The sequence below is a fragment of the Alosa pseudoharengus genome, unplaced genomic scaffold, assembly GCF_046254945.1.
Source record: "Alosa pseudoharengus isolate Yale_2024_CS ecotype anadromous, Long Island Sound unplaced genomic scaffold, YU_APseudo_1.1 YU_APseudo_1.1_scf_5, whole genome shotgun sequence".
Classification (NCBI taxonomy): Eukaryota; Metazoa; Chordata; class Actinopteri; order Clupeiformes; family Clupeidae; genus Alosa; species Alosa pseudoharengus.
In genome coordinates, this window is record NW_027468837.1 from 19330576 (window position 1) to 19352723 (window position 22148).

At 40.6% G+C, this 22148-nt stretch overlaps 2 protein-coding genes across 5 annotated transcripts in view; both read right to left on the bottom strand.

Annotated features, from left to right (window-relative positions):
• Positions 1 to 420: 420 nt before the first annotated feature.
• On the bottom strand, positions 421 to 11531 carry tfap2c (transcription factor AP-2 gamma (activating enhancer binding protein 2 gamma)). 4 transcript variants are annotated; one of them, XM_076267931.1, is made up of 9 exons: positions 11515 to 11531; positions 9423 to 9610; positions 7695 to 8141; positions 7461 to 7512; positions 6036 to 6107; positions 5104 to 5326; positions 3644 to 3762; positions 2244 to 2385; positions 421 to 1924 (listed from the first exon to the last, which is right to left on the bottom strand). In XM_076267931.1, the coding sequence occupies exons 2-9, from the start codon at positions 9468 to 9470 to the stop codon at positions 1630 to 1632; spliced, it is 1398 nt and encodes a 465-aa protein (XP_076124046.1). In that variant the 5' UTR covers positions 9471 to 9610; positions 11515 to 11531; the 3' UTR covers positions 421 to 1629. The 4 variants fall into 4 exon arrangements, with proteins under 4 accessions (XP_076124046.1, XP_076124045.1, XP_076124044.1 ...); XM_076267930.1 differs by lacking the exon at positions 11515 to 11531 and adding an exon at positions 9712 to 9803; XM_076267929.1 differs by lacking the exon at positions 11515 to 11531 and having other exon boundaries at positions 9423 to 9803.
• Positions 11532 to 16919: 5388 nt separating this feature from the next.
• The window catches only part of rtf2 (replication termination factor 2), a 31122-nt gene continuing 25893 nt past the window's right edge, over positions 16920 to 22148 (bottom strand). The window contains exon 8 of the mRNA XM_076269269.1: positions 16920 to 17490. Within this exon, the coding sequence (XP_076125384.1) occupies positions 17264 to 17490 (227 nt within the window). The 3' untranslated portion in view covers positions 16920 to 17263. The remainder of the gene's footprint in view (positions 17491 to 22148) is intronic.

Here is a 22148-nt window from a genome sequence, read left to right on the forward strand (position 1 = left end):
CTAAAACTATGTCGTGGCATAATAATACACCACTGTAAAGTGAACGACCATTTAAATTGACTTTAGGAATTGCTTATGTTAGAGGAAACGTCAGACTTTCTTTGAAAGGAAAAAGACCCTAAGATATCATTCATGTGCAACTTAAAATTATAACCACAAACCATAATTACAATTAGTCTCTGTAATGCTTTTCAATGCTGTTCGGAAATATCAGATACTGATGTTCCTACAGTTGCTTGGTTTGCCATTTACTTAGATAAAATCTCCACACACACGTTTGGCACCAAATCCTCCATGGCATGCTTCACTAAAAGTGCTGCATGGCTATCGAAGTGAACATTTCTGCAACAGTTCTATATATATATTCATGTTAGTAAGTAAACAATCTAAATTGGCAGAACTCTGACACATGACATTAGAAACAGCATCAAGTTTTTATTCTTTTTTGCCCCAGTACCTTTGAAAGTTTACACATACATGGGAAGCATATCATTCCCATTGTCTAGTCACTAAAGGGTAAAAAACTAACCCATTTACAAAAGTTTAACACATTTGAAAAAGTTAAACCTTACACCAGCAATGTACCAATATTTACAGATCACATTAAATTACAACATAAATTAGAAAATATTTACATTCAGGTCAAGGTAAGTGAAAAAATCCTCAGTTTTTGTCTTATTTCTAATTAAAAGCACTCCTTTAAAAAGACATATATACAAATGTATATACATACAGACATACATGCATACAACAAATGGCTTTCTATTCATTTATATTAGCACTCACGGGTACTTTTTTAAATCTTTGAATTTCTATGACTACAGTTCCAGATAATTTAATTCCACAAAGAAAATTAATTTAATTTCACCTTTTACTGATGACAATGTTGCTCTTACCATGACAGATACTTTTCATCATTCTTATTAGGTATTAATTAATACATATTTGAATTCATTCACACCCATGCATACACTTCAATCTCGCATTCGACAACTTATATCACTCCCATGGTCAAAAACACAATAACACTGTTGCCAATGAAGACATTTGAAAGTACAAGCAAAGAACAAATAACGTCTTTTGAAAATACAGCATCAGTTCTCTGCACGTCCAATACGGAATCAGCACCTTTGAGGAAAAGCCAGAGGAAACTGCGTGCCCACCTCACACACACACACACACACACACACACACACACACACACACACAATCAAAGTATGAGAGAGACTGACGCAGCCAGCCATCTTGAAATGATGTCCTCGGGAAAGTAAGCCTGTCCTTTGCCAAAAAAAGAGTGCCCAAAGGCCACTATTGTTGCATAAAAATCTGTCGACCACTTGCACACGTGGGACCCAGAGAGCTTCAATGAGACCGAACCGACAGACAAAAAGAAGTGTTAAATGTCTTTTTTCATTTCAAACAATGTCAAGGGAAAAAATGGCTATCACAGACTTGGAGGGTAGGTGCGTGACAAATGGACAAAATCAGGACCTAAAACTGAAATAGCAAACAACGACAAACACGTGACAAGTTTGTAATGTGGTTTAAGACGCAACAAAGTAAGAGTCGGAGTGACAGTCTATTTCCTGTCCGGAGGCGTGGGGGGTGTGGGGGAGTGCTTGGGGTCCCTCACTTCCTGTGTTTCTCCATCTTCTCCGAGCTTTTGCTGCCGCCGTCGGATGAGCCTTGCGTGTCGCTGCCCGAGCTCAGGTACATTTTGTCCACCTGTTTGAGCGCCTCGTTCAGATAGTTCTGCAGCGAGGTCATGGCGGCGCAGATGGCCGGGGATCCGAAGCCGTGGGTGATGAGGCTGAAGTGGGTCAAACAGCCCTGGATGCCCGGCTCCAGGATAGGCGCGGGACGAGAGTTCCCCAGCGGGGAGCGGTCCTGACTCAGCAGGTCAGTGAACTCCTTACAGATTTGTCTGAACAGAGAAGAGGAAAAGCATATTTACAATACTGTACAAAAACAGTCGCTTTACACTGGAGAGACATTTGTACAATTTGTATGTGTATGTAGTAATTCAATTGGTCACTAATGAATTAGTCTCTACACTGCGATGAGGTGCTACAGCTTTAAACACAAAGCAGTGGTAATCTGAGGGCAAAACAGTAAAACACTGAAAAGACAACATATTCAAATATTGTATGTGGATTTCATTCAATTGCAACATGTATTGCAGACTACACGTAGGATTAATGGATGAGGCATTGTAAGAATCAGTCATTCACATGGGGACTTACTTGGCAGCCAGGAGCATGTTTTTGCGGGAGTTGATTTCATTACGTTCCACATGTGGTCGGCCAAGGTACTCTGCCACGGCTTTTGCCGGAAACTCTGTCTCGCACACATAGCCGAAATCTCTGGCAAGGTGCACGGCCTCTCCTGCACACAAGCAGAGACAGAAACAAAGTTAGGGTCTGAGCAACTTTCCTGACTACCAGGATGTACTATAAGCCCATATCACCAAGCCATATGTCTTTGCCTCGAGATTCAGAGAGGCATACCAAGTGCTGATTGAACAAATCAGTTATTCGTCTCTGTTGCTGAGGCTAAGTGTATGTATGTGTGTGTGTTTCTTTGGGTGTGTGTGGGGGGGTGGGGGGTGGTGTTCAGAGATGATAACACCCTCTGAGCATTGGGGGTTGGCGGAGTCATCCTGTACACTCTTAATGGGCTTCTGTGGCCACAGGCGTCTGAGCGGCCTACGGAGCCTAAAGAGCGACTTATTGATAGACACGCACATCACTTTCTCCATCTTTAAGGTCAGCCTCTCCTCTTGGCAAACAAACACGTGATAATAAGTCTCGCTTCAGCTTTGAAGGTCTTTAAATAACACAGCCTCCCAGTCATGTCCCTGCTGCCTTGTCCATGGCACAGAATGCCATGGAAGAGCAATAGAAGATAAATAATTAAATAAATAAATAAAACTCCACAGTATTACATGTGGCTGGAGGCTCTCGCAGACTCGTGATTCCAGTAAGAAAGTCCCGATCACTTATGAATCATTACTTGGATGTGTTCCAGAGAACGAAGACAAATGTCAGTGAAGAGAACGAACAGCACTGCCTTTTATCAGAGGAACACATCATAAGGCTCTATATGATCCTCACATGCTTCTTAGTGACAAAAGAGGGGGGGTACCTGACATGGGCTGCCTAGCATCTTTAACTTTGCTTTAACAATCACATCTTTCAAAACACACGGCAGATTTGCACAACAACTCTCATTATCAGTTTGCTTTCCGGTTCGTCAAGTTCTGAGTAGGCTGTTAGTTATTTACCATTAAACATTAGGGGCAGACATTTTAGACGTTGCCATCACTGGCATATAGTTGTGCAAGTGTCTGCCTGAACAGAGCCACAAAATGGGCAATGGCTTTATCTGTTTAAAATTATAGATGAAAGGAGGACAGTGAGAAGCTAATTAGAAACACATAGCTAAATGAACAGTCATCCGAACAACACCAACAAACCCTACGATCCCAACGCTGTTACTATGTGTAGGCTGTGCTATGTTCGCATACCTCCTATTGCACTGTCACAAAAGCATACATTTTTTTATTCCAGAACCAGTAGCATGAGAGTATACAGATTAATGATAAAACAGAAGTTTCAGTATTATTAGACATGATATGGTGTACCTTCTACTAGTGCAGTGAGCAGTGTGACGTTGGCAGCCTTCCTCCGTCCGGCTGGCAGGTTCAGTCCGATTTTATCCAGCTTCTCTCTCAGGGACCGTCCACCATTCTTCGACTTGGCCCTGTGAAACAATGAAATGATGAAGCAAATGAGACCACTGCGCGAGTCACAAACAAACTAAACATTACCCCAACGTAAGACATATGCACTGCAAAGCATTACGACATGTCAGGCTTATTCTTTATTTCACATTATGCTGAATGAAACTCCTTATCCTCCTCCTTAAATATCTCTTGCAAAACATGGTGCCCTGGGGCTGATATCAGTAACGGAGACGACAGAGAAATTAGAGAAGGAGCCCAGTCGAGGGGTCGGCTGCAGCAGACAAAAGACAGACAAAAGGATGCTTTTTTGACCTAACGAACGCTGATGGGAATGATGCTTTAGTCCAACATTGTTTTGTGTTTAGCTTTTTTTTTTCTCTTTTTTTTTTCCACACTCAAAAACACGCACAATCGCACACAGAGATTCCCCACGTTTGCTGTGGCCGATTCGTTTTTCCACATGACTGATGCCCGGGCCTCGCACTCTCCGTGGTGAGTGGCAGAGAGCAGCATCTTTGGGGAAGCGTGTGAGCGACCCTCCCAAGCCCCCCTCATCCTCCTCTTATGTCACTGTGTGACCTACTTTACAGGGCCTCAGAGTGAGGGTGTGCTTATGTGTGTGTGTGTGTGTGCTTGTGTGTGTGTATGTGTGTGTGTGTCTGTATAGCAGGGGGCACATGGGAGAGGGAAATCGTGCTCTCTTAGCAAAAACACAGATTCTGGTCAGGGGGATGTATACACCCCCCCCCCACACACACACACACACACACACACACACACCATCACCACCCCACAATCTCTACTGTAGCCCCCACAGCAACTGACTGTTGACATATGGGGCACAAGGTCAACTGCTCTGCAACAATTACAATCAGCCAAGCGACTCCTAACACACACTGCAAACACTCACACTCCCAAGACACACTGATGCTAATGCTACATAATCCCAATACACAACCTTAAAACAAGACATATGTATTCTCATGTCACAAATGTAGATATGATACTTCACACACACATGCACCTTAAAATATGTAAATAAACTACTTCCTATGAACAATGTTTAAATATTTAAACATATAAGGTCACTGTTTTAAGTCTTTATGAAAGCTCCACAGTCAACTGAATTAGTTTTATTTTGAATCTGCCAGAGGATGAAATATAGATGGCCAAATATGGGTAAGACCATGAATATACAGTGCTTATGACTGTGATTGCATTTGAGCATTGTACAGACGCGCAAGTACAGTCTACAAAATTACGTGAGCTACTTTTGTCACTAGTTCTTCGAGGAAAATCTGTTCAACAGTTCAAGTTTCAGCCGCAGCTAACATTGTGCACACATTGACCTGACTCACCTGCGCAGAACACCCCCCAACAGGGAAGCGTTGAGACACTCGGGTGGAGACAGGCGCCGCTGCACCTCCGCCACCGTCACTTTGTACTTGGACGTAGAGCTGAGCAGCGAGAGACGTCCAGGCACCGAGCAGAAGACCTCCGTGGGGTTGGACACCATGCCCAGCAGCTGCTCCTTCTGGAAGGGTAGACCAAGGGCGTTCCCCTTTGGCAGAGACACTGGGCCTGGGAGGGAAGGATGTAAGATTGTAAATAAGCTAAACTTTCAGCCCCTAGGACTGCAGATAAAAATGTTGAGTAAGACTGAGCATGGAGAGGTGTCCCTCGAAGTGAATCCTTACTACCACAATTTTTTCACCTTTCACTCTCAATAGCTGTCACTAATAATTTAAAAATGATCATGAGGGTAAATGACTAAAATATAGGTTCCGAAATGTTATATGTGGTCAACGGCACAAACAGCTTTATAGTTTGCAACCATACAACTATGTATAGCCTACTTCAGCTGAGGTCCAAACTGCCAAGTGAAATCGACAAAAAGACATGCATGATAAAATACCTATAAAGCAATCTTTTATGAGGACATTACCATCACACACAAAGCCTAAACACTGCCCAAGCTAACATTTCACAGTGCACCTAAAGCTAATATTTTGAGTACAATTGTCAATATCATGGACATTCCCTTAAGCTTCCAACACATCATTCCTCTAGGGAGCAGGAGGTGGGAGAGAGGGGGGTATTCCCATGTGTCTTGGAGAGCAACTATTACACCGCTGATGGAATATCACACTTGCCCAAGACCGTTCACCTCACAAACTTGGGTTGTCTTTTCAGGTACACCACAGCAATGCAGCATCGTTTAGGTATTTGGCTCTCAAGACATATGATCTGACTACTGGCAAACACACACGCCAAGTACTTTAATCCTCACCCGCAAGAAAGCCACCCTCAAAATAAGTCTTCTGTAAGCGATCATGGTTCCTGCCACTTCTTAGTCCTAATACTGAGACAAGAATCACAAGGGAGCAGGTTCATTATTAGTCACTAGGATAAAACTCCCTGTGTGCTTTTAGCACTCGGTTGACCATACTAAACCACATACAAAAAATATCAAATGTAAAATGTCTAAACTCTGTGTGTGACGTTAAATAAAGTATCTTATTCTGCATATCTGTAATGTCACAGCATCTATAATTATCATAGGAAATATCAGCATGTCTTGATGTGCTTTTATTGTGTGCTTATTATTATTATTGTATTATTGTAATTTTGTGTAAGACAAAAAAAAAGATTAAACTATATTATATTTAGTGGGATACACAAGAAATTGTGGTCCAAGGAAAACATACCATGACAGTTGAATTGCATCAGATAAGCATAATCTCACAGTAATTATCCATTCATTTATACATCTGTTAGAAGTCCTTCAGATAATTACAAAACAAAAAAGCATGCATTTTTTATATTCATCAATCGAAGCCCAGGACAAAAAACGTCTTGGCTAGTTCTTGCAGAGAAATCTTCCTAGTCAGATCAAAAGACAGACATGACTTTCTGAATTTAAGTGCCACACCCCAAGCATACCTGCCTGAAAACTATCCTTGTGGAATTGTATATGTATGTGTGTGTGAGATCATGTCTCTGGGTGTGTTTGCGTGTACGTGAGAAAGCAGTAAACTAAACCCTGTGACAGCCCTTCAGTGAAAATTGAAAAGAGCAGAGATCACCGTCCTCAACAACAAAACGTTTTAGGAGTCTTTTGGAGTTCAACACAGTGTCTTAAAGATTGCCCAACCTTCAGAGCGTGTCAGTCAGCTAGCCTGTCATTTTCAAAGAATTCTACCTGGCTGAATCAGCACACCTATTTCTCTTTGGAGCTAGAATGCACTCGGGATCAGGCTAAGATTATTGAAATGCACCACCTGACTAAAGGGATTAAGGATTTACATATGAACTACAACAACCACAACTCCTCACAATCCCTGAACAAGTATCGGTAGAGGTGCTCCTTCAGACTTTTTTCATGCAGTACGCCACAACAAAAAGAACAAAAACTGAAGTGCTGGCTAGAAAGTCAGAATGGTGCTCTCTAATATGATCAATGTATTTATTAAATTTACAATATAAAGGCAACTCTGTTTTCACCACACTGCACTTTGGGGTTCCTTTTCTGTCACTTGTTGCATCATTAAACCAAAATGAGTAGGCCTGATACATATATTTTATTCTTGTGCAGCAAATACTGGTGCATAGTGTTTTCAGCTTCATAGTTTTCTTAATTTTCTACTGAATAACTTAGACTAATTGATATTTCTAACAGCAATAAGCAAATCCCAATAAACAGCTTGAAACAAACCTTTTTTGATGACTGTTTGGTCTGCCATTACAATACTGTGATCATCCACATGCTGTAAGACAAGTACAGTTTTGTTAATCACACTGTGGCTATCCACTGAAAAGAACACAGATGCTGGATATCAACATACAAATAGCTGGGCGTGAGAAGAATTTGGGCCTTTTTGCCAAACATCTTTAATTTTCCCAAGACATGCTTTATTCATTAGCATCAATCAAAGTTATAAACACCCACCTGAACATCGTCTAAACCGTGACCCATCTCATGCAGTCCCATGTTCTCTCCAATAGAGTCGATGCCTTGAACATGAGGAGGTAAAAGCTCCGGTCGTCGAAACCCTTCTCTTCTCACCCCGGACGAGCCACCCTCCAGGCCGAGTATCTGGCTGGCGAGGCCGCCGCGTGGTCCAATGTCCTGGCTCTGACGACCAGGCCATGACTGCTGCTGGGTTGATGCTGGAGACTGGTGTATAGAGTTGATATTGAAAGGGTCGCTAATGTGGGAATAAGGGTCGCTGGACTGAGGATACGACAGAGGTTGGTAGGGGGGAGGGAAGTACGGCGGCTGGAAGTCGGAGCTGCCTGAATGCGACAGAGATGGTGCCGGGCTATAGAGATGCTGGCTCACGGCGGGCAAGTGTGGTAATCTTGGGTTTCCATTACTACTGCCATCATGTCTTTCCTGAAATAAAGGTAAATAGATCAATAATATTAGGGTCAACCTCAGGAACGATAGGAAGATATATATATATATATATATATATATATAGGCTATATATATAACATTCAATGATTTGACATTCAATGATTTGACCATCCTAAAAAATTCCCAGGCCTACTTTTTCGATGTATATATTTTATTCGATTTAACGACGACAGATACAGTGTCATGTCGAAACTCAAATAATTCAAGTGAGGCAATATGTTAATTTAGAGATGAAGTAGCCTAGGCCTAGGCCTAAATGAACAGTAAATCTACTTCGCATTTAGATCTATTTTTTTTTATTTATTTAGGCTCTACATTTGTTATTGGTCTGTAAAGTTAGTCATCCCAAAGTAGGATAGGCTATATTTGACTTTCTTTTCACGGGAAACCAGAATGTACAATGGAATGGTTGCTTTTATTGGGTGTGTTGCAATGCGCGAAATTTACGGATCAAACTGTCCTCAACAAGTCGGTGCAGTTTAGACTGAGTGTCAGAGGAACATAACAAGTCTTAACTGTTTCAGGCAACCCAATGACCACACAGTTTCTTGGATGAAGGTATAACAATGAAGTTGTCGCCTAATAAATAAACGAATTCTGCCAAAACAGCCATTTGTCCGTGAGTGATAGTGGGTTGTCAGCCTGACCTAGCTTTATGTTGGCTGTCAGTCCTTCTTACGAGGACTAGCCTACTTCTCTCTAAGCAAATATACGAAGAAGCAAGACAAATTCACAAGACAATAAAAAAGAAAATTATGAATAAGAAAAAAAGTCTGGTAAACGTTACCAGATTATCAGAGAAATGTGCTGTTTCGATCGTCAAGACGGCAACTTGGAAAACAAAACTGGTGCTTAACAAATTAGTAGACAATGGTCACATTGCATCTTACATTGCATTGTTATCGTGTTTTCCATTTTTTAGAAGTTATTTTATTGTAAGCTGTTAAAGTTTCGGCTTAGAGGAGATGCAACTTTGGAGAGTTTCGACTTTTTTTTTTTTTTTTTTTTTTTTTTCAAACATAGGCCTAATTCTTTTTAATGCAGGCCTAGGTTAAAAATTGTGAACCATGAACCATAACTGCAAAAACTTTATGCAACTGATGATGGCCAGCATGTTTGTCTGATGAGAGTTAGTCGGTCTATCCGCGGTGGTTACAACCTCCTAGGTTACCACCATTTGCAGCTTCATCTATTAAAAATGTCGACTCCATTCAAAACGTATTCAACCAGTCTGTTTAAAGTTTTAGGTCCACTCACCTCACAGTCCTCCTCGTACTTTACGTTATCTGCTAGTTTCCACAACATGTTTAGACAGCCGAATTTCAAGTCGATAAACAAGACTGAAGAGCTGGTTGTCCTCGAATCCTTAATCCAGATAGTTTGAGTATTTGTTCAATGTAAACAGGCATCAACTTGTTCTAAGTCACGAGACACAGTTTCTGTAACTAAAAAAAAAGATTCTTTATGAAGAGTTGTGCTATCAGTGAGGCACAGATCCCAACGCTGCTCGCAATGAGTAGCCTAAAAAGATGAGCCCGGTGCTTACAAGGAAGCTGCAGAGACGAGTGACACCAAAATTGCTGTACTGCAGAAATGAGAGACTCCCTCTGACGGCCAACGAGTTTCGGTTCAATCCCACGGAACTTCTAACTCCTGATAAAACGCTTCAGATCTACGCTATATTTGCATTGCCACTACAAGTAGGCGTGACCCTCCGATGACGTCATGCGCAACGCAAGGAAATATATTGCCCATTGGCTATAGCAACACTGGAGGACCAATAAATTCACTGTCCGTCTACTTCGATAAGTAGCCTACAAAGATTGCTCACAAATGAACTAATAAGAAATGGAACAATGTGTTGCATTCGACTTGCAGATAAAACCAGATTTAGGTAAACTGTCGTTTATAAAGCTAGTCTTATGTTTTATTCAGCAGCGAATGCCTTTATAGTGGTCTTTGGTCGGTGTTGTTGGTTTCAAGTCATTTAATTTGTCTATACCAAACATTTCTTATTTGAATGCAAGAACACTCATTCACATTAGCCCATGGAACCACTAATTAATTCAGAAGTTATCTTACTATTTGTATCAACCTGTTTTATCTGCCATGCATGCCAACACTGGGATTGATTCCATTTAGGCACTTTTGTGGTCATTTTGTGGATTTATCTATTTGACTTAACTGGGGATCATCTTTGGTATTTTGTAAATTAACTGTTTGTGTATCTTAGCACACACACACACACACAGGCTATATATTAAGAAAAGTAGAACGTGTGGCTCTTCCGCTGGATAATATATTTCACTGCTTATGTCTGGTAATCGTCATTCATCATTAATTATACATTAATTAAAATAGCACATTTCAACTTTATTTTTTACAAGCCTTTAGGCGAAAGTTAAGAGTAGGCTTTCCGTTTATAAATAATCGTTAATTAATATGAACATGTGGGCGTTGTAGTAAACTATTGTAGAGATAATAATAATAGGCCAATAATAGTAGTATGCCTAATAACAACACAAACACCAACCGCAACAACAACAATAATAATGACAATAGTAATAACAACGACTTTTCAGATATGTATAGTAGCCTAGAAAAGTGATTTATCACTATGCCTATATAACAATAGGCCTATGTCTCCGTTGGACAACTAAATTAAATAAGCTAAATCATACCAGTGTGCTTCCTCTTCCAAAGCAGCCTATTTTATCTGCTGGGGGACAGCCTTTAAAAATGTTAAGCATTTGATTTAAACCACAAAGATCTGCAAGGATTATCTCTGAAATTATAATGCAAAACAGCAACGGTATTTGCAAAAAAGAATAGGCCTAATTTGAACACCTTATCGATTGTCAAAGTCAGTTAGTGCTTCATATAGACTAGGCTATACGTCAATTGTCTCCTGACTGACTCTGAACCATGAATTCTTCGCTACGCGGGCCCTATTTCAATATTCAATATATATGTATAGTCATTTTAAAGTATCTTCTCCGCTCCACTATTGTTGCATTGTTGCCTTACCACAACACCTGTTTTCATTTTTCTTAACGACTGACATGCAATATTTTACGTTAGGCTATATTCTTAAAATGCGCTTACACTAATCTACTCTAGGTAAAATACCCTAAATAGCAATAAGCTTAGGCCTATGGAAATTATATTGTTTCGACAAGTTGACCAGTTAGGCTACAATAATTGTATCCCATTGACATAATCAGCTTAAACGAGGTTATACACGTTGAGCAATCATGCCACCATTCTATCTAAAAAGTATTTGCTGTCTCATAACCAAGGCGTGGGCTATAGCATGCGAGGGACATTATTTGAGTCTACAAAAACTTACCCGCCAGTCTAGCCTGTCTAGTAAAGACATCTGCATGGATAGATCTGCAAGTCCTGCCGAAAAACTGCAACTGATGGCTGCACGAGGGCTTTGCATCGCTGACTACACCTGGATGCACCCGGACGCGCATGCGCTTTAAGCGAAACACCTGAGAGTCTTCAGCGTTGAGGCTCTTGCATTCATTCCCCCGGAGAACGTATAACAAGATTTCAAGATCAGAGTCTCTGCATTTAGGCCCATACAAAGATAAAGGAAAACTGAAAACATCAGTCAGTTTTTCGATCGAAAAGAACATCTAATCGCCACAGACAGGTCTATTGGCCTCAGGTATTTTTAGTAGCCTAGTAGCCCGATATAGGTCTACTATATGTAGAATTTAGAATTATCCACGTCTGGGCCATTTAATTTATTTCTGAGCATTTCAGTTAAGAGCAACATTTTTATTGCTTGATGATGGTCTTGATGTTCTTAATTCATTCCACATTATGCTGTCGTTTAGCTCATAGCCCAGCATCAGCTCTTTCCTTGGTAGCCTACAGTAGCCTACATTAATTTGATATTTATTCTGTAGCCTACTCTTCACCTACCACCTCAACCTCCATAAACTAGTTCTCATTTATCTCCAACATATAATTTAGGCCATTTGAAGGACAGATAGGTGAAGATAAAGCTGCAATAGGCTATTGCTTCATAGTTCATACGGGCTCAACGAGTGACTCAGCAACTGGGTCCGAAACAGTCGTTGTCAGCTCTTGGACCAAAACTGACATTTAAGGCCTCATATAAAAACAAATTAAAATCACTTTATCTGAATGTCATGTCTTAGTTCATTGCACCACGGTGCAGTATTGCAGAAAAATATATTGTTATAAAGTCAAAATATATTTTTTAAACGCAAAAACATTTTCAAAGTTTATGACAAACATTTCACATGAACGTGATGGCCAACTGATTATTTTTCTGGCGTGGCAGCAACATTCTTCCGCAGGCCGAGACTACGATTTAATACTGTAGGCCTAGTGGTTAGATAATATTCTTTGATATTTAAAGGACTAACTCTTGCTCCAGCTAAGATGAATTATCAAAGCTGTCAGGCAGAAATTCAACTGCAGAACATCTACAAAACGTATTTTCCTCTACAAGTCGTTGCTGCCATCTAGTGACTGTAGTGAGTTAAGGTATGGTGCCAATGTAGGCCTACTACTACTGTGTGTGTGTTTACATACTGTATGCACAGAGGTGGACAAAGTACACAATTCCTTTCCTTAAGTTAAAGTATAGATACACCTTGTCAAATATTACTCCAATACAAGTGAAAGATTTTTACTTATTATTTATGCCACAGCCTATGATCTTAAATGTGAACATACCTGTAATTGTGCCTGGATTCATTCATATTCTATTCTCTACTTTGCATCTAGTGTCAGACTTGTCCGACTGTCCGCTGTGGTCACAGACTTGTTTGTTTTGAAGTATGCAGGCGTGCCAGCTTCAACCAAAACTGCAGCTGTTGAGAGACACCAGTGCATGGTTGCCTGCACAGTTGAGAAACCAGGGCGCTGGTAGCACTTAACAATCCAAAGATGCCTGCATGGACCATTAACCTGCAACTCTCATAGGAGCACTCTCAAGAAATGTTTAGACTCATCTGTTCACCTTGCTTTCAATTAATTCTTACAGTTATGGTTTTACAGTTTTTCTTAATTGCTTAAACACAATTTCTGAAACCTTGTTCCATTTTCTTAAAACATTAAACACAAAACCTCAGCTTCAAGCACCAGTTTTACCTGTGCTCAAAATGAAACTTTCACCTCAAAACAGATTTACCTGCTCAAAATCAACTTAGCTTCGAAACAGTTTTACTTGTGCTCAAAATCAAACACTGCTCTCAAATCATAAACAAAGTGATCAAAATGATATACACTATCAAGCAGTCAGTAAACAATACACCAGTAAATAGAAAACACATTGTTCAAAACATATAGTTCTCAGGGAGAAGTACAGGTTTAATCTCAAAACAAATGTAATATTTTTCCATCATTGTCTATTGATGATCGAAAACTTTGCTTTGCTCTTTGCCTTTTTTTTTGTTCTTCCTCCTCCTTGTACCCCTATTTTTACAGTAGCCTACGCTGCATCTCACAAACTTGTCCTTTGATTCTTGTTCTTTGTTGATATGAACTTGCAACCAGTCAAAATCTATTGAGCAGTCAGTACTGTAAACAAATGGAAAGCACAATGTTCAGGGCCATACGATTTGTTTACAGTATTGTACAGTATACAGCCTACAATGCACTGTAGTGTCCATTAAAAATCCTCTTTCTTGCCATCCTCCCCTTCCTCCTCGTCCCCCATCTTGCATATGCACTCGTCCTCGTCCTCACATAGTTTCTTATCCATTCTCATTCCCACCTTCAACAGCCTGTTTGCTCTCTGAACTGGCTTATATTAGTTTTGTCACATCATTTGAAACAAGTGAAATCAATTTTGAGTGGTTGTGTTTAATCAGAGACGTTCTAATGAGGAGACACAGCACTCAAAAAATCCTCCATAGAAATGCATGGGGCTAGTTTGTCACGCCAATATGGCCGTTGTCTACACATATCCCACCCCTTCCTCGGCAAAACGTCGACATGTGAATACATTGAGCCAATCATGTGGTGTGATGTGAATACATTGAGCCAATCATATGGTGTGTTGTGAAGACATCGTGCCAATCATGTGTTGAGATCTCGCCGCTGGAGCAAGATTGGTGTCGTGAAGCCTTGCGCACGCGCAGTTCGACCCAAAGACTGTGCCCGATGAGTGCCCATAAAACGTTGGTATATGGCCTCCGAGTGGAGGGACTTGCCTAAAAGGACTTTGGTTTAATCAATGACATGTGTATGTCTATTTCTATTTCATTTTTGCCACTTGTGTTTACCAGTATGCATGTGCATTAGAGTGCAGAATGTGTTTTGAGAATGATAATGTGTTTTGCTAAAAATTGTAACTGAGATCTGCAAATGTTTTACAGTTTTTTCTGAATGCTTAAACACAACCGTGATTCTTATAGCACAATTTCTAAAACTATTAATACTTATAGCAAAACCACTCACTGAGTTCGCAAAACTAAAAGCACAAACACTGCTTTGCACTCAGTTTGCAATTTTCTAACACAAACTTTGCACAACTGTAGGCACAATTCACTGCACAGCACTCTTTTTGCAGAACTGTAAACACAACTCATGCTTTACACTTAATTTCCAAATGATCAACACACTTCTAGGAAATCTATACACATGTATGGCTATTATTTTCACTATTTTGCCAACTCTCTGGCACACTTTCACATGTGAAAACTGTTTTATAATAATTAGTAATTTGCAATCAGCCTAAGCACTATAAATATGCCACAGGTAATGTACAATGGGTACAATGGAGGGAGCAGGAAGAATAAGAATTAGAGGAGGCCAAAGAATAGGACGTGGAGGTGAAGAAGTAGGAGGAAGAAGAGGAGGACGCGGAGGTGAAGAAGTGAGAGGGAGAGGATGACAAGGACAAGGAGGTGAAGTTAGAGGAAGAGGACAAGGAGGAGCAAGATGAGGATGTGGAGGGGGAAGAGGAAGGGTAAGAAGAGAAAGAAATAGCCCTTTTACAGGCAAACAAAATCAGTCTACATGTGGGGATATTGTCATGTCAGGCCTGGATACGGCATTCTTCCCCGGTGCCTTGGACTAGGACGTTGCATTTGATGGAGACGAAATTTTGAGAGAGACGACCCGATGTAGACTGATTTCAGTGAAATTCACACTCATTGCTATTTTGTGTTTTGACTTGGAAAAACACACATGTGTTTGTTTTGATGTGTGTAAATAAACACCAATACTTGAAGTTTGGATCCCTGTATGTTTACAGAACTATGACAAAAGACCTCAAACTGACGTAGTCTACCTTGTGCACAGAGAAAGCAAAAGCCAGATGTGTTTTTTATTCATACCATCAGTGTGTAGTTGGCACATTGTGTGCTTACTATTGTGATGGCTTGTGTTTACTGTTTGATACGAAAACACTATTTTTACGAAGGTGTGAAGAGTTAAGCTAGGTGTGTTAGCTTTTGCAAGAGAACTACGTTTTGCTGATTGGGTGAAAGGTTTTCCTATTTGTGTGTAGAGTTTTGCAAAAAAAGCCATAGTTACAAAAAATGTGCTTAAGCAATCAGAAAAAACTGTAACATGTGAAATGGTTTAAGGTATTGACAACAGACTGAACAATTAGCATAATGAGTTCAAGCAACTGAGAACTTTCTTCAGCCAATGGGTTGTAGTGTTTTAGCAACTGAAAAAAACTGTAATATGCCTTTTGTTAATATGAAAAGCTCTTTGCTGTCATTGTTGATATGTCATATTGTTATTATTGATTTGTTGTTGTTATTATTATTATGACTTCCTAGCTAGCATAGTGGTTATATTGGTTTAGTCAGATGGCTGCACGAAACTTGGTGGCCATATAGATCCACAAGGATGACACAGAACCATTGATTTTTGTTTTGATTTGTCACCCCTCTGCCGGACTCGACCTCCGAAGGGTAGGGCGGACAGTTTTCTGTGAATATCTCGAGAACGGTAGGGCCTATGAGGACCAAATTTTTGTTGCATGTTGGTCTCAAGGGGCCATGTCTACCCATCCCATAACCACTCATTTGATATATAGCGCCACCTAGTTACAAATGAAAAAGCAAAAATGAGGTGTAATCTCAAGTATCTCTGGCTGACATGGTCAAACTGCACAAAATTGGAGCTGTAGGATCATTACGACACCCTCTGAATGCATGGCAAGTTTCGTGGAATTCCGTTCATGGGGGGGCCATACAATAAATTAATTTATGTGTACATTTAGTGATTGTACACTAATCGCCTGTAGATGGCCAGACAGTTTTCTGTGAATATCTCAAGATCATAGATATTAGAAAGTTAGGATCATAGATATTAGAAAGTTAGATACAGCATTGTCCGTCCAGTTCTATTATGTGGAATACGTAAACGCGGCCGCCACATTCTGGAGCCCAATGCAGTATCTAGCTTTGTAATACCTATGCCTAGGATGACCATTTTTTATATGTTGGCCTCCAGGGGCCATGTCAACCCATCCCATATCCACTCATTTGATGTATACTGTGGCGTCACCTAGTTAAAAATGAAAAAGCAAAAACGAGGTGTTCCTAGGTATCTTTGGCTTTTGACTGGTGGAAAGTGTAGGATCATTATGACACCCTCTGAATGCATGCCAAGTTTTGTGGAATTCCGTTCATGAATCTCGAAACATCACTGCTTTTTTGGGATTCTTATAGCAAGCTATGAGATAGCAAGTTTCCAAACTGTGGTTAAATGATAACAGTTATAACGATACCATTGTGAACAATACCATTGTGTTACTCATGCCGACTTTATTGTTTTGCTGATCATTTTCAAATACAACAGTGTATTACTCATTTTTATTTGACATCAGTACATCAAAGTAAAGGATTTAAAAGCAGGGCACTTTGACAATATAACATATTGCCTACTAATTAATAATAAAGCATTCATAAAAAAAATATGAGAATATGACTCATTCTTTTAAAATGGTGCTATTATGCTAACGAACACTTTCACAAAGTAAACTTGCATGAGCAATTGTATCTATTTTAAAAGATACAATGAGAGGTAAATGAAGAGAAATAAAAGACAGACATTACAATAGAAGCATGATGACAAACCACTGGGGGCATTCAAAAGTGGTAGGGTGTGTGAGTGACCCAGTTTGATATCTGGTCTTTGGAGCGTTTGGCTGAGCTGTGGGAGGTGAATAGGGATTTATAAGTCTCAGACTTGTCCACCATGTCCTGGACGGACCTCTTACTTCCAACAGTGGTGGAAGAGGGCTTGGTTGTCTTGGAGGGGTCAGATGATGTAGAGCTGAGCGTAGAGTTGGACGCAGAGTTAGAGGGCCCAGCAGCTGCAAAATAAGTAATAAAGCAATACAAAAATAAATAGTTGATGTGAGCACAAGAGGACAGAGAATAAAAAGACAGCAGAGTTAGCAGACTTAAAAGAGCACAATTTGGCAACAAGATAAAGCCATTTCCTGCGCATTAGCAACATTGTGTATAAGCCGCACCCAGCAGCCCAGTGAATCAGATTAAGATCTTAAGTGCTTTAATCAGAGAGAAGAATGAAGGTTAGAAATGCATTCCCATGTATATAGCCTGCCGCTGTGTATTAAGCTCATAATGAGGAAATTTGGCCAAAATGAATGTAGAACCTCAAGTTTATAGGGGGGAAATCACGGTATGCGATTCGAAATTGCACATGAATGCCCTGTCAAATTGTAATTTATCATGGAAAATTTGAGATAAATTTGGTACTCAATTTGGGATACCCACGTCACTTTTTAGTCCAGTAGTAGCCGATTGTAGACTTCTGTGGCTAAGTGATTTTTATATGAACCCGACAAATGTACAGTTTTGTCACTTGCAAGGTGCATGTCCATCTCACTAACACATTTTAGAGCATGATTGAAGTGCAAATATGTTACATTATTTTTAGGCTATAGATTATTAATCAGTTTCTTTTGCTCTCACACAATATTAGGAAGTTATTTAACAGCTGTTTGAACAACACAATAAGGAATAACACAATATTTGTAGCGTCAATGTTGTTTCCTCGTTTTGACTTAAAAGCATAAACACACCTTCCACAAGTAAAAAGAATGACTTCACGAGTCATATTTTTTCCATAATCCTGACCCACCGTTGCAACCCTACCATAATTCCATAACCTGCATTGCAGCTGAATAACTGAAAACCCATTTCTCAAGGCCTCTTCAAGTGCCTAGCGAAAGCAGACTGGCATTGCTGAAGGAAAACTAAAGTCGAACAGTGTTCAAACAAGCTCCTTCACACTAGGGTTGTAACGATACACTCAACGATTCGCATGCCATTTTCTCACGATATGTTTTTAGTTAAATAAGCTGTAAATAAGCATATTGGGCTATGTAGCCTTTGTAGCATTTCGAAAAGGGCTAAGGGCCTCTATCATTTCATATGGTAGCCTGTCAGAGAAAACTTGCCCAGTCATTTCTCTAAAGACTTTATTATGTCTGGGATGTGAAGCCATGTAGCATCATCCACAATTAGTTGTGATGACTTTGTACCCAAGATTGTGTTTTAATGGTGAGCTAATAATGAGAAAGGTAACTTTATTTCAGGCTACATCGGAAACACGGTTTCCCATGGTTGGTTAATATTATTAGGCTATAGTCTAACATTATAGCTGATTAGCAAAGGAGGTTTGTCACTAGATTACAGTGGCTTAAATGCCAGAGAATGCAAGAAATAACAACCAGTTATCTATCTGACTTTATATCCTGAATTCTACTTGTAACATAGGCTATTGGGAAAAGGTAGAGTTGACTTGCAACTTCGTGTCTGAAGTAACCTAATAATGTCAATGCAGTTTTGTATTGTTTCTGGGGCTCACTCACTTTGGGTTTGTAGTCAAGGCTGTTTTCTGGCATAATCAGTAGTATAAGTGTATAGTATAAGTATATATACTCTTTTGATCCTGTGAGGGAAATTTGGTCTCTGCATTTATCCCAATCCGTGAATTAGTGAAACACAATCAGCACACAGTGAACACACAGTGAGGTGAAGCACACACTAATCCCGGTGCAGTGAGCTGCCTGCAACAACAGCGGCGCTCGGGGAGCAGTGGTTCAGGGATTAGGTGCCTTGCTCAAGGGCACTTCAGTCTACTGGTCGGGGTTCGAACCAGCAACCCTCCGGTTACAAGTCCGAAGCGCTAACCAGTAGGCCACAGCTGCCCGGCTGCAGTAGGAGGGATGCTGTCCTGATGCTTCAGAAATCAGTGTATATCCATTTTAAAAATCCATTCATTATCCAAACTCATTTACATGAGATGAGGTGTGACTAATCTTTGATGCTTCCTGCTACTGACTATTAAACCTATAAGACGATTGGTCACTGACACCATAATGCAGAGCAATATGGATACACTGTGTTGCGGTTGAGGTGCATAAATGGCGTTTACGTGCGTTTACGTCCGATTATTTCTATTACAACTCTACCTCTTTGGTTGAAGCCTGGAAATATTGTAAACAAAGTAGCATAGTTGCCTAACTTATCATAGTCTATTGGTTGGACTATTTCAGTTTCCCCATGTGTGTAAGTTTCAAAGTAATATTTTTTCTCCTTGGGACAGGCCCTTTTGAGTCTTGGAAAACATTCGTATTGAAATGATCAGTCAACTTGAATGCAAGACTTTTAAACAAATGTGTGCAGCATGCTAATGATGCTAACCAGATTTAATAGTAATTTAGTTAGTTGTCTTCTATGCATCCTTGCTTTCACGATTGTGAATGTTTTACTTGGATTAAATGTGCATGCCAAGGGGTGCGTGTCAAATGAGCGAGAGAGAGAACAGGGCAAGGAGAGGGGGTTTACTTCTATACTGTTTGGTAAAGTTGCATGCATAGTCTACAATGAAAGCTATGAAATTATGATTTATTTATTTATGGACAACATACCAGTAAGTAAGGTGGGAGATGTGTGTTGCTTGTGCAGCCGCGTAAACTGCAAAGTGCTGCGGGAAACACTAGAAGGTGTGTGTCACGATTCTGCCTTCTCATACCGTGAGACGGTTTGTGGATATGAGTGTCATGATTTTGGTTTCGATATGCATATCGTTACATCCCTATCATTTTCACTGCTTTGTTTATGTTTTTATTTATCCACACATTGAGCTAGCAGCAGAACGTGGTCTACAAGATAGTGGGCTGTGGGCAGTTGTTGCTGTGTGGGCAGTGACACTTTTTTCACCACACAAAGGCAACATAAGGCATCTACTGTAAGTAATCAAGCAGCATCATAGCTAGTGCTTTGAAGTCTGTCAGGTGTGCAGTTTCTATAAAACTAATGGATCCTGCAATGTGGTTCTTATAGTTTCAGAGAAGTCAACTTTTAAATCCAATATATATATGGTGTCCACATTACTGAAGACTTAACATGGACTGTTAACACTCAATATGTTCTGAAGAAGTCCAGACAACGACTCTACTTCCTTCGTCAGCTAAGGAAATTCAAAGTTTCTACATCCATCATGAAGGCCTTCTACACTTCAGCGGTTGAGAGTGTTCTAACTGGTAGCATCATCACCTGGTATGGGAACTCCACAGTTAGAGGTTGTAGGACTCTGCAGAGAGTAGTGCGGTCAGCTGAACGTACTATAAGAACTCAACTCCCTGCTCTACAAGATATCTTTTCCAGAAGAGTACTCCTAAGAGCCCAAAAGATTCTGTAGGACTCTTCTCATCCTAACAATGGATTATTCCTACCGCTGAAATCAAGAAGACGCCTATGTAGTCACAAAGCCAGAACTGAGAGACTCAGGAGAAGTTTTTATCCCAAGGCCATCCGAACTCTGAACTCACACTATACTGACTTTGCACACATTCACTCCTCAGCACTCTCAAACATTTCCCAACTCTGAACTCACACTATACTGACTTTGCACTCATTCACTCCTCAGCACTCATGACCCCCCCACACACACAGACCTACATGACATGACGCGCACACACACACGCACACACACACACACACACTTACATCATCACTGTCATCACCTCACATACATACAGCACACTGCTTGCTACAGTAAGCCTCCTCTACATACTTGCTGCACACTGCCCCCCCCCCCCCCCCTCCCTACATACACAGCACATTGTCTTCAGGATCTTCTCCAACACACATCCTCTACATACTTACAGCACACTGCCCCCACCTACCCACACACACACACACACACAGTCACTGCTCCACTCCCCTCCCGCCCACACACACATCTGCACTGTCATCACTCACATACATCATACATACAGTACTCTGCTTGCAATAGTAAGTCCCTTCACCATACTTGCAGTACACTGCCCCCCCCCCCCCTCCCCTACATACACAGCACATTATTTCATCAGGAAACTTCTCCAACACACATCCCCAACATACTTACAGCACACTGCCCCCCCCCCCAATACACAGCACATTGTCTCATGAGGAAGCTTCTCCAACACACATATTGCACACTGCCCTCTCCCCACATACACAGCACACTATCCCATCTCCCTTTTCATCCCCCCAACACACACACCAAGACCCCTGGCAGTTGGGTTAGCCCCTTGAGCCGTGGATCTGCCCAAGGTTTCTTCCTTAGTAAGGGAGTTTTTCCTTGTCCCTGTTGCTCTTGGGTGCTCCTTGTTGGTGCTAGTGTTAATTTTGTCACCTATTTTTAATTTAGTCTTAGTCTTAGTCTTGTGACGAAATGTCCTTTTTAGTCTTTGTCATATTAAAGGAATTATCCGGAGTAAAATGCACTTTAGATCGATTTACGGATGATTGGGGGTACATACGTTGAGTTGACATCAAAATCATGTCATTCGGATGTGTTTTGAGAAAGTTCGATTGTACCGTTTTCAGTCACAACTCGTAGCCTGGAAGTGAGCAGGGCATTTCAATTTCGCCGCTACAAAACGCTTTTTTTATACCTCTTCTACAGTTCCAAACAACATAACACTTACGTGGTAGTGAGTAAAGGGTCCCT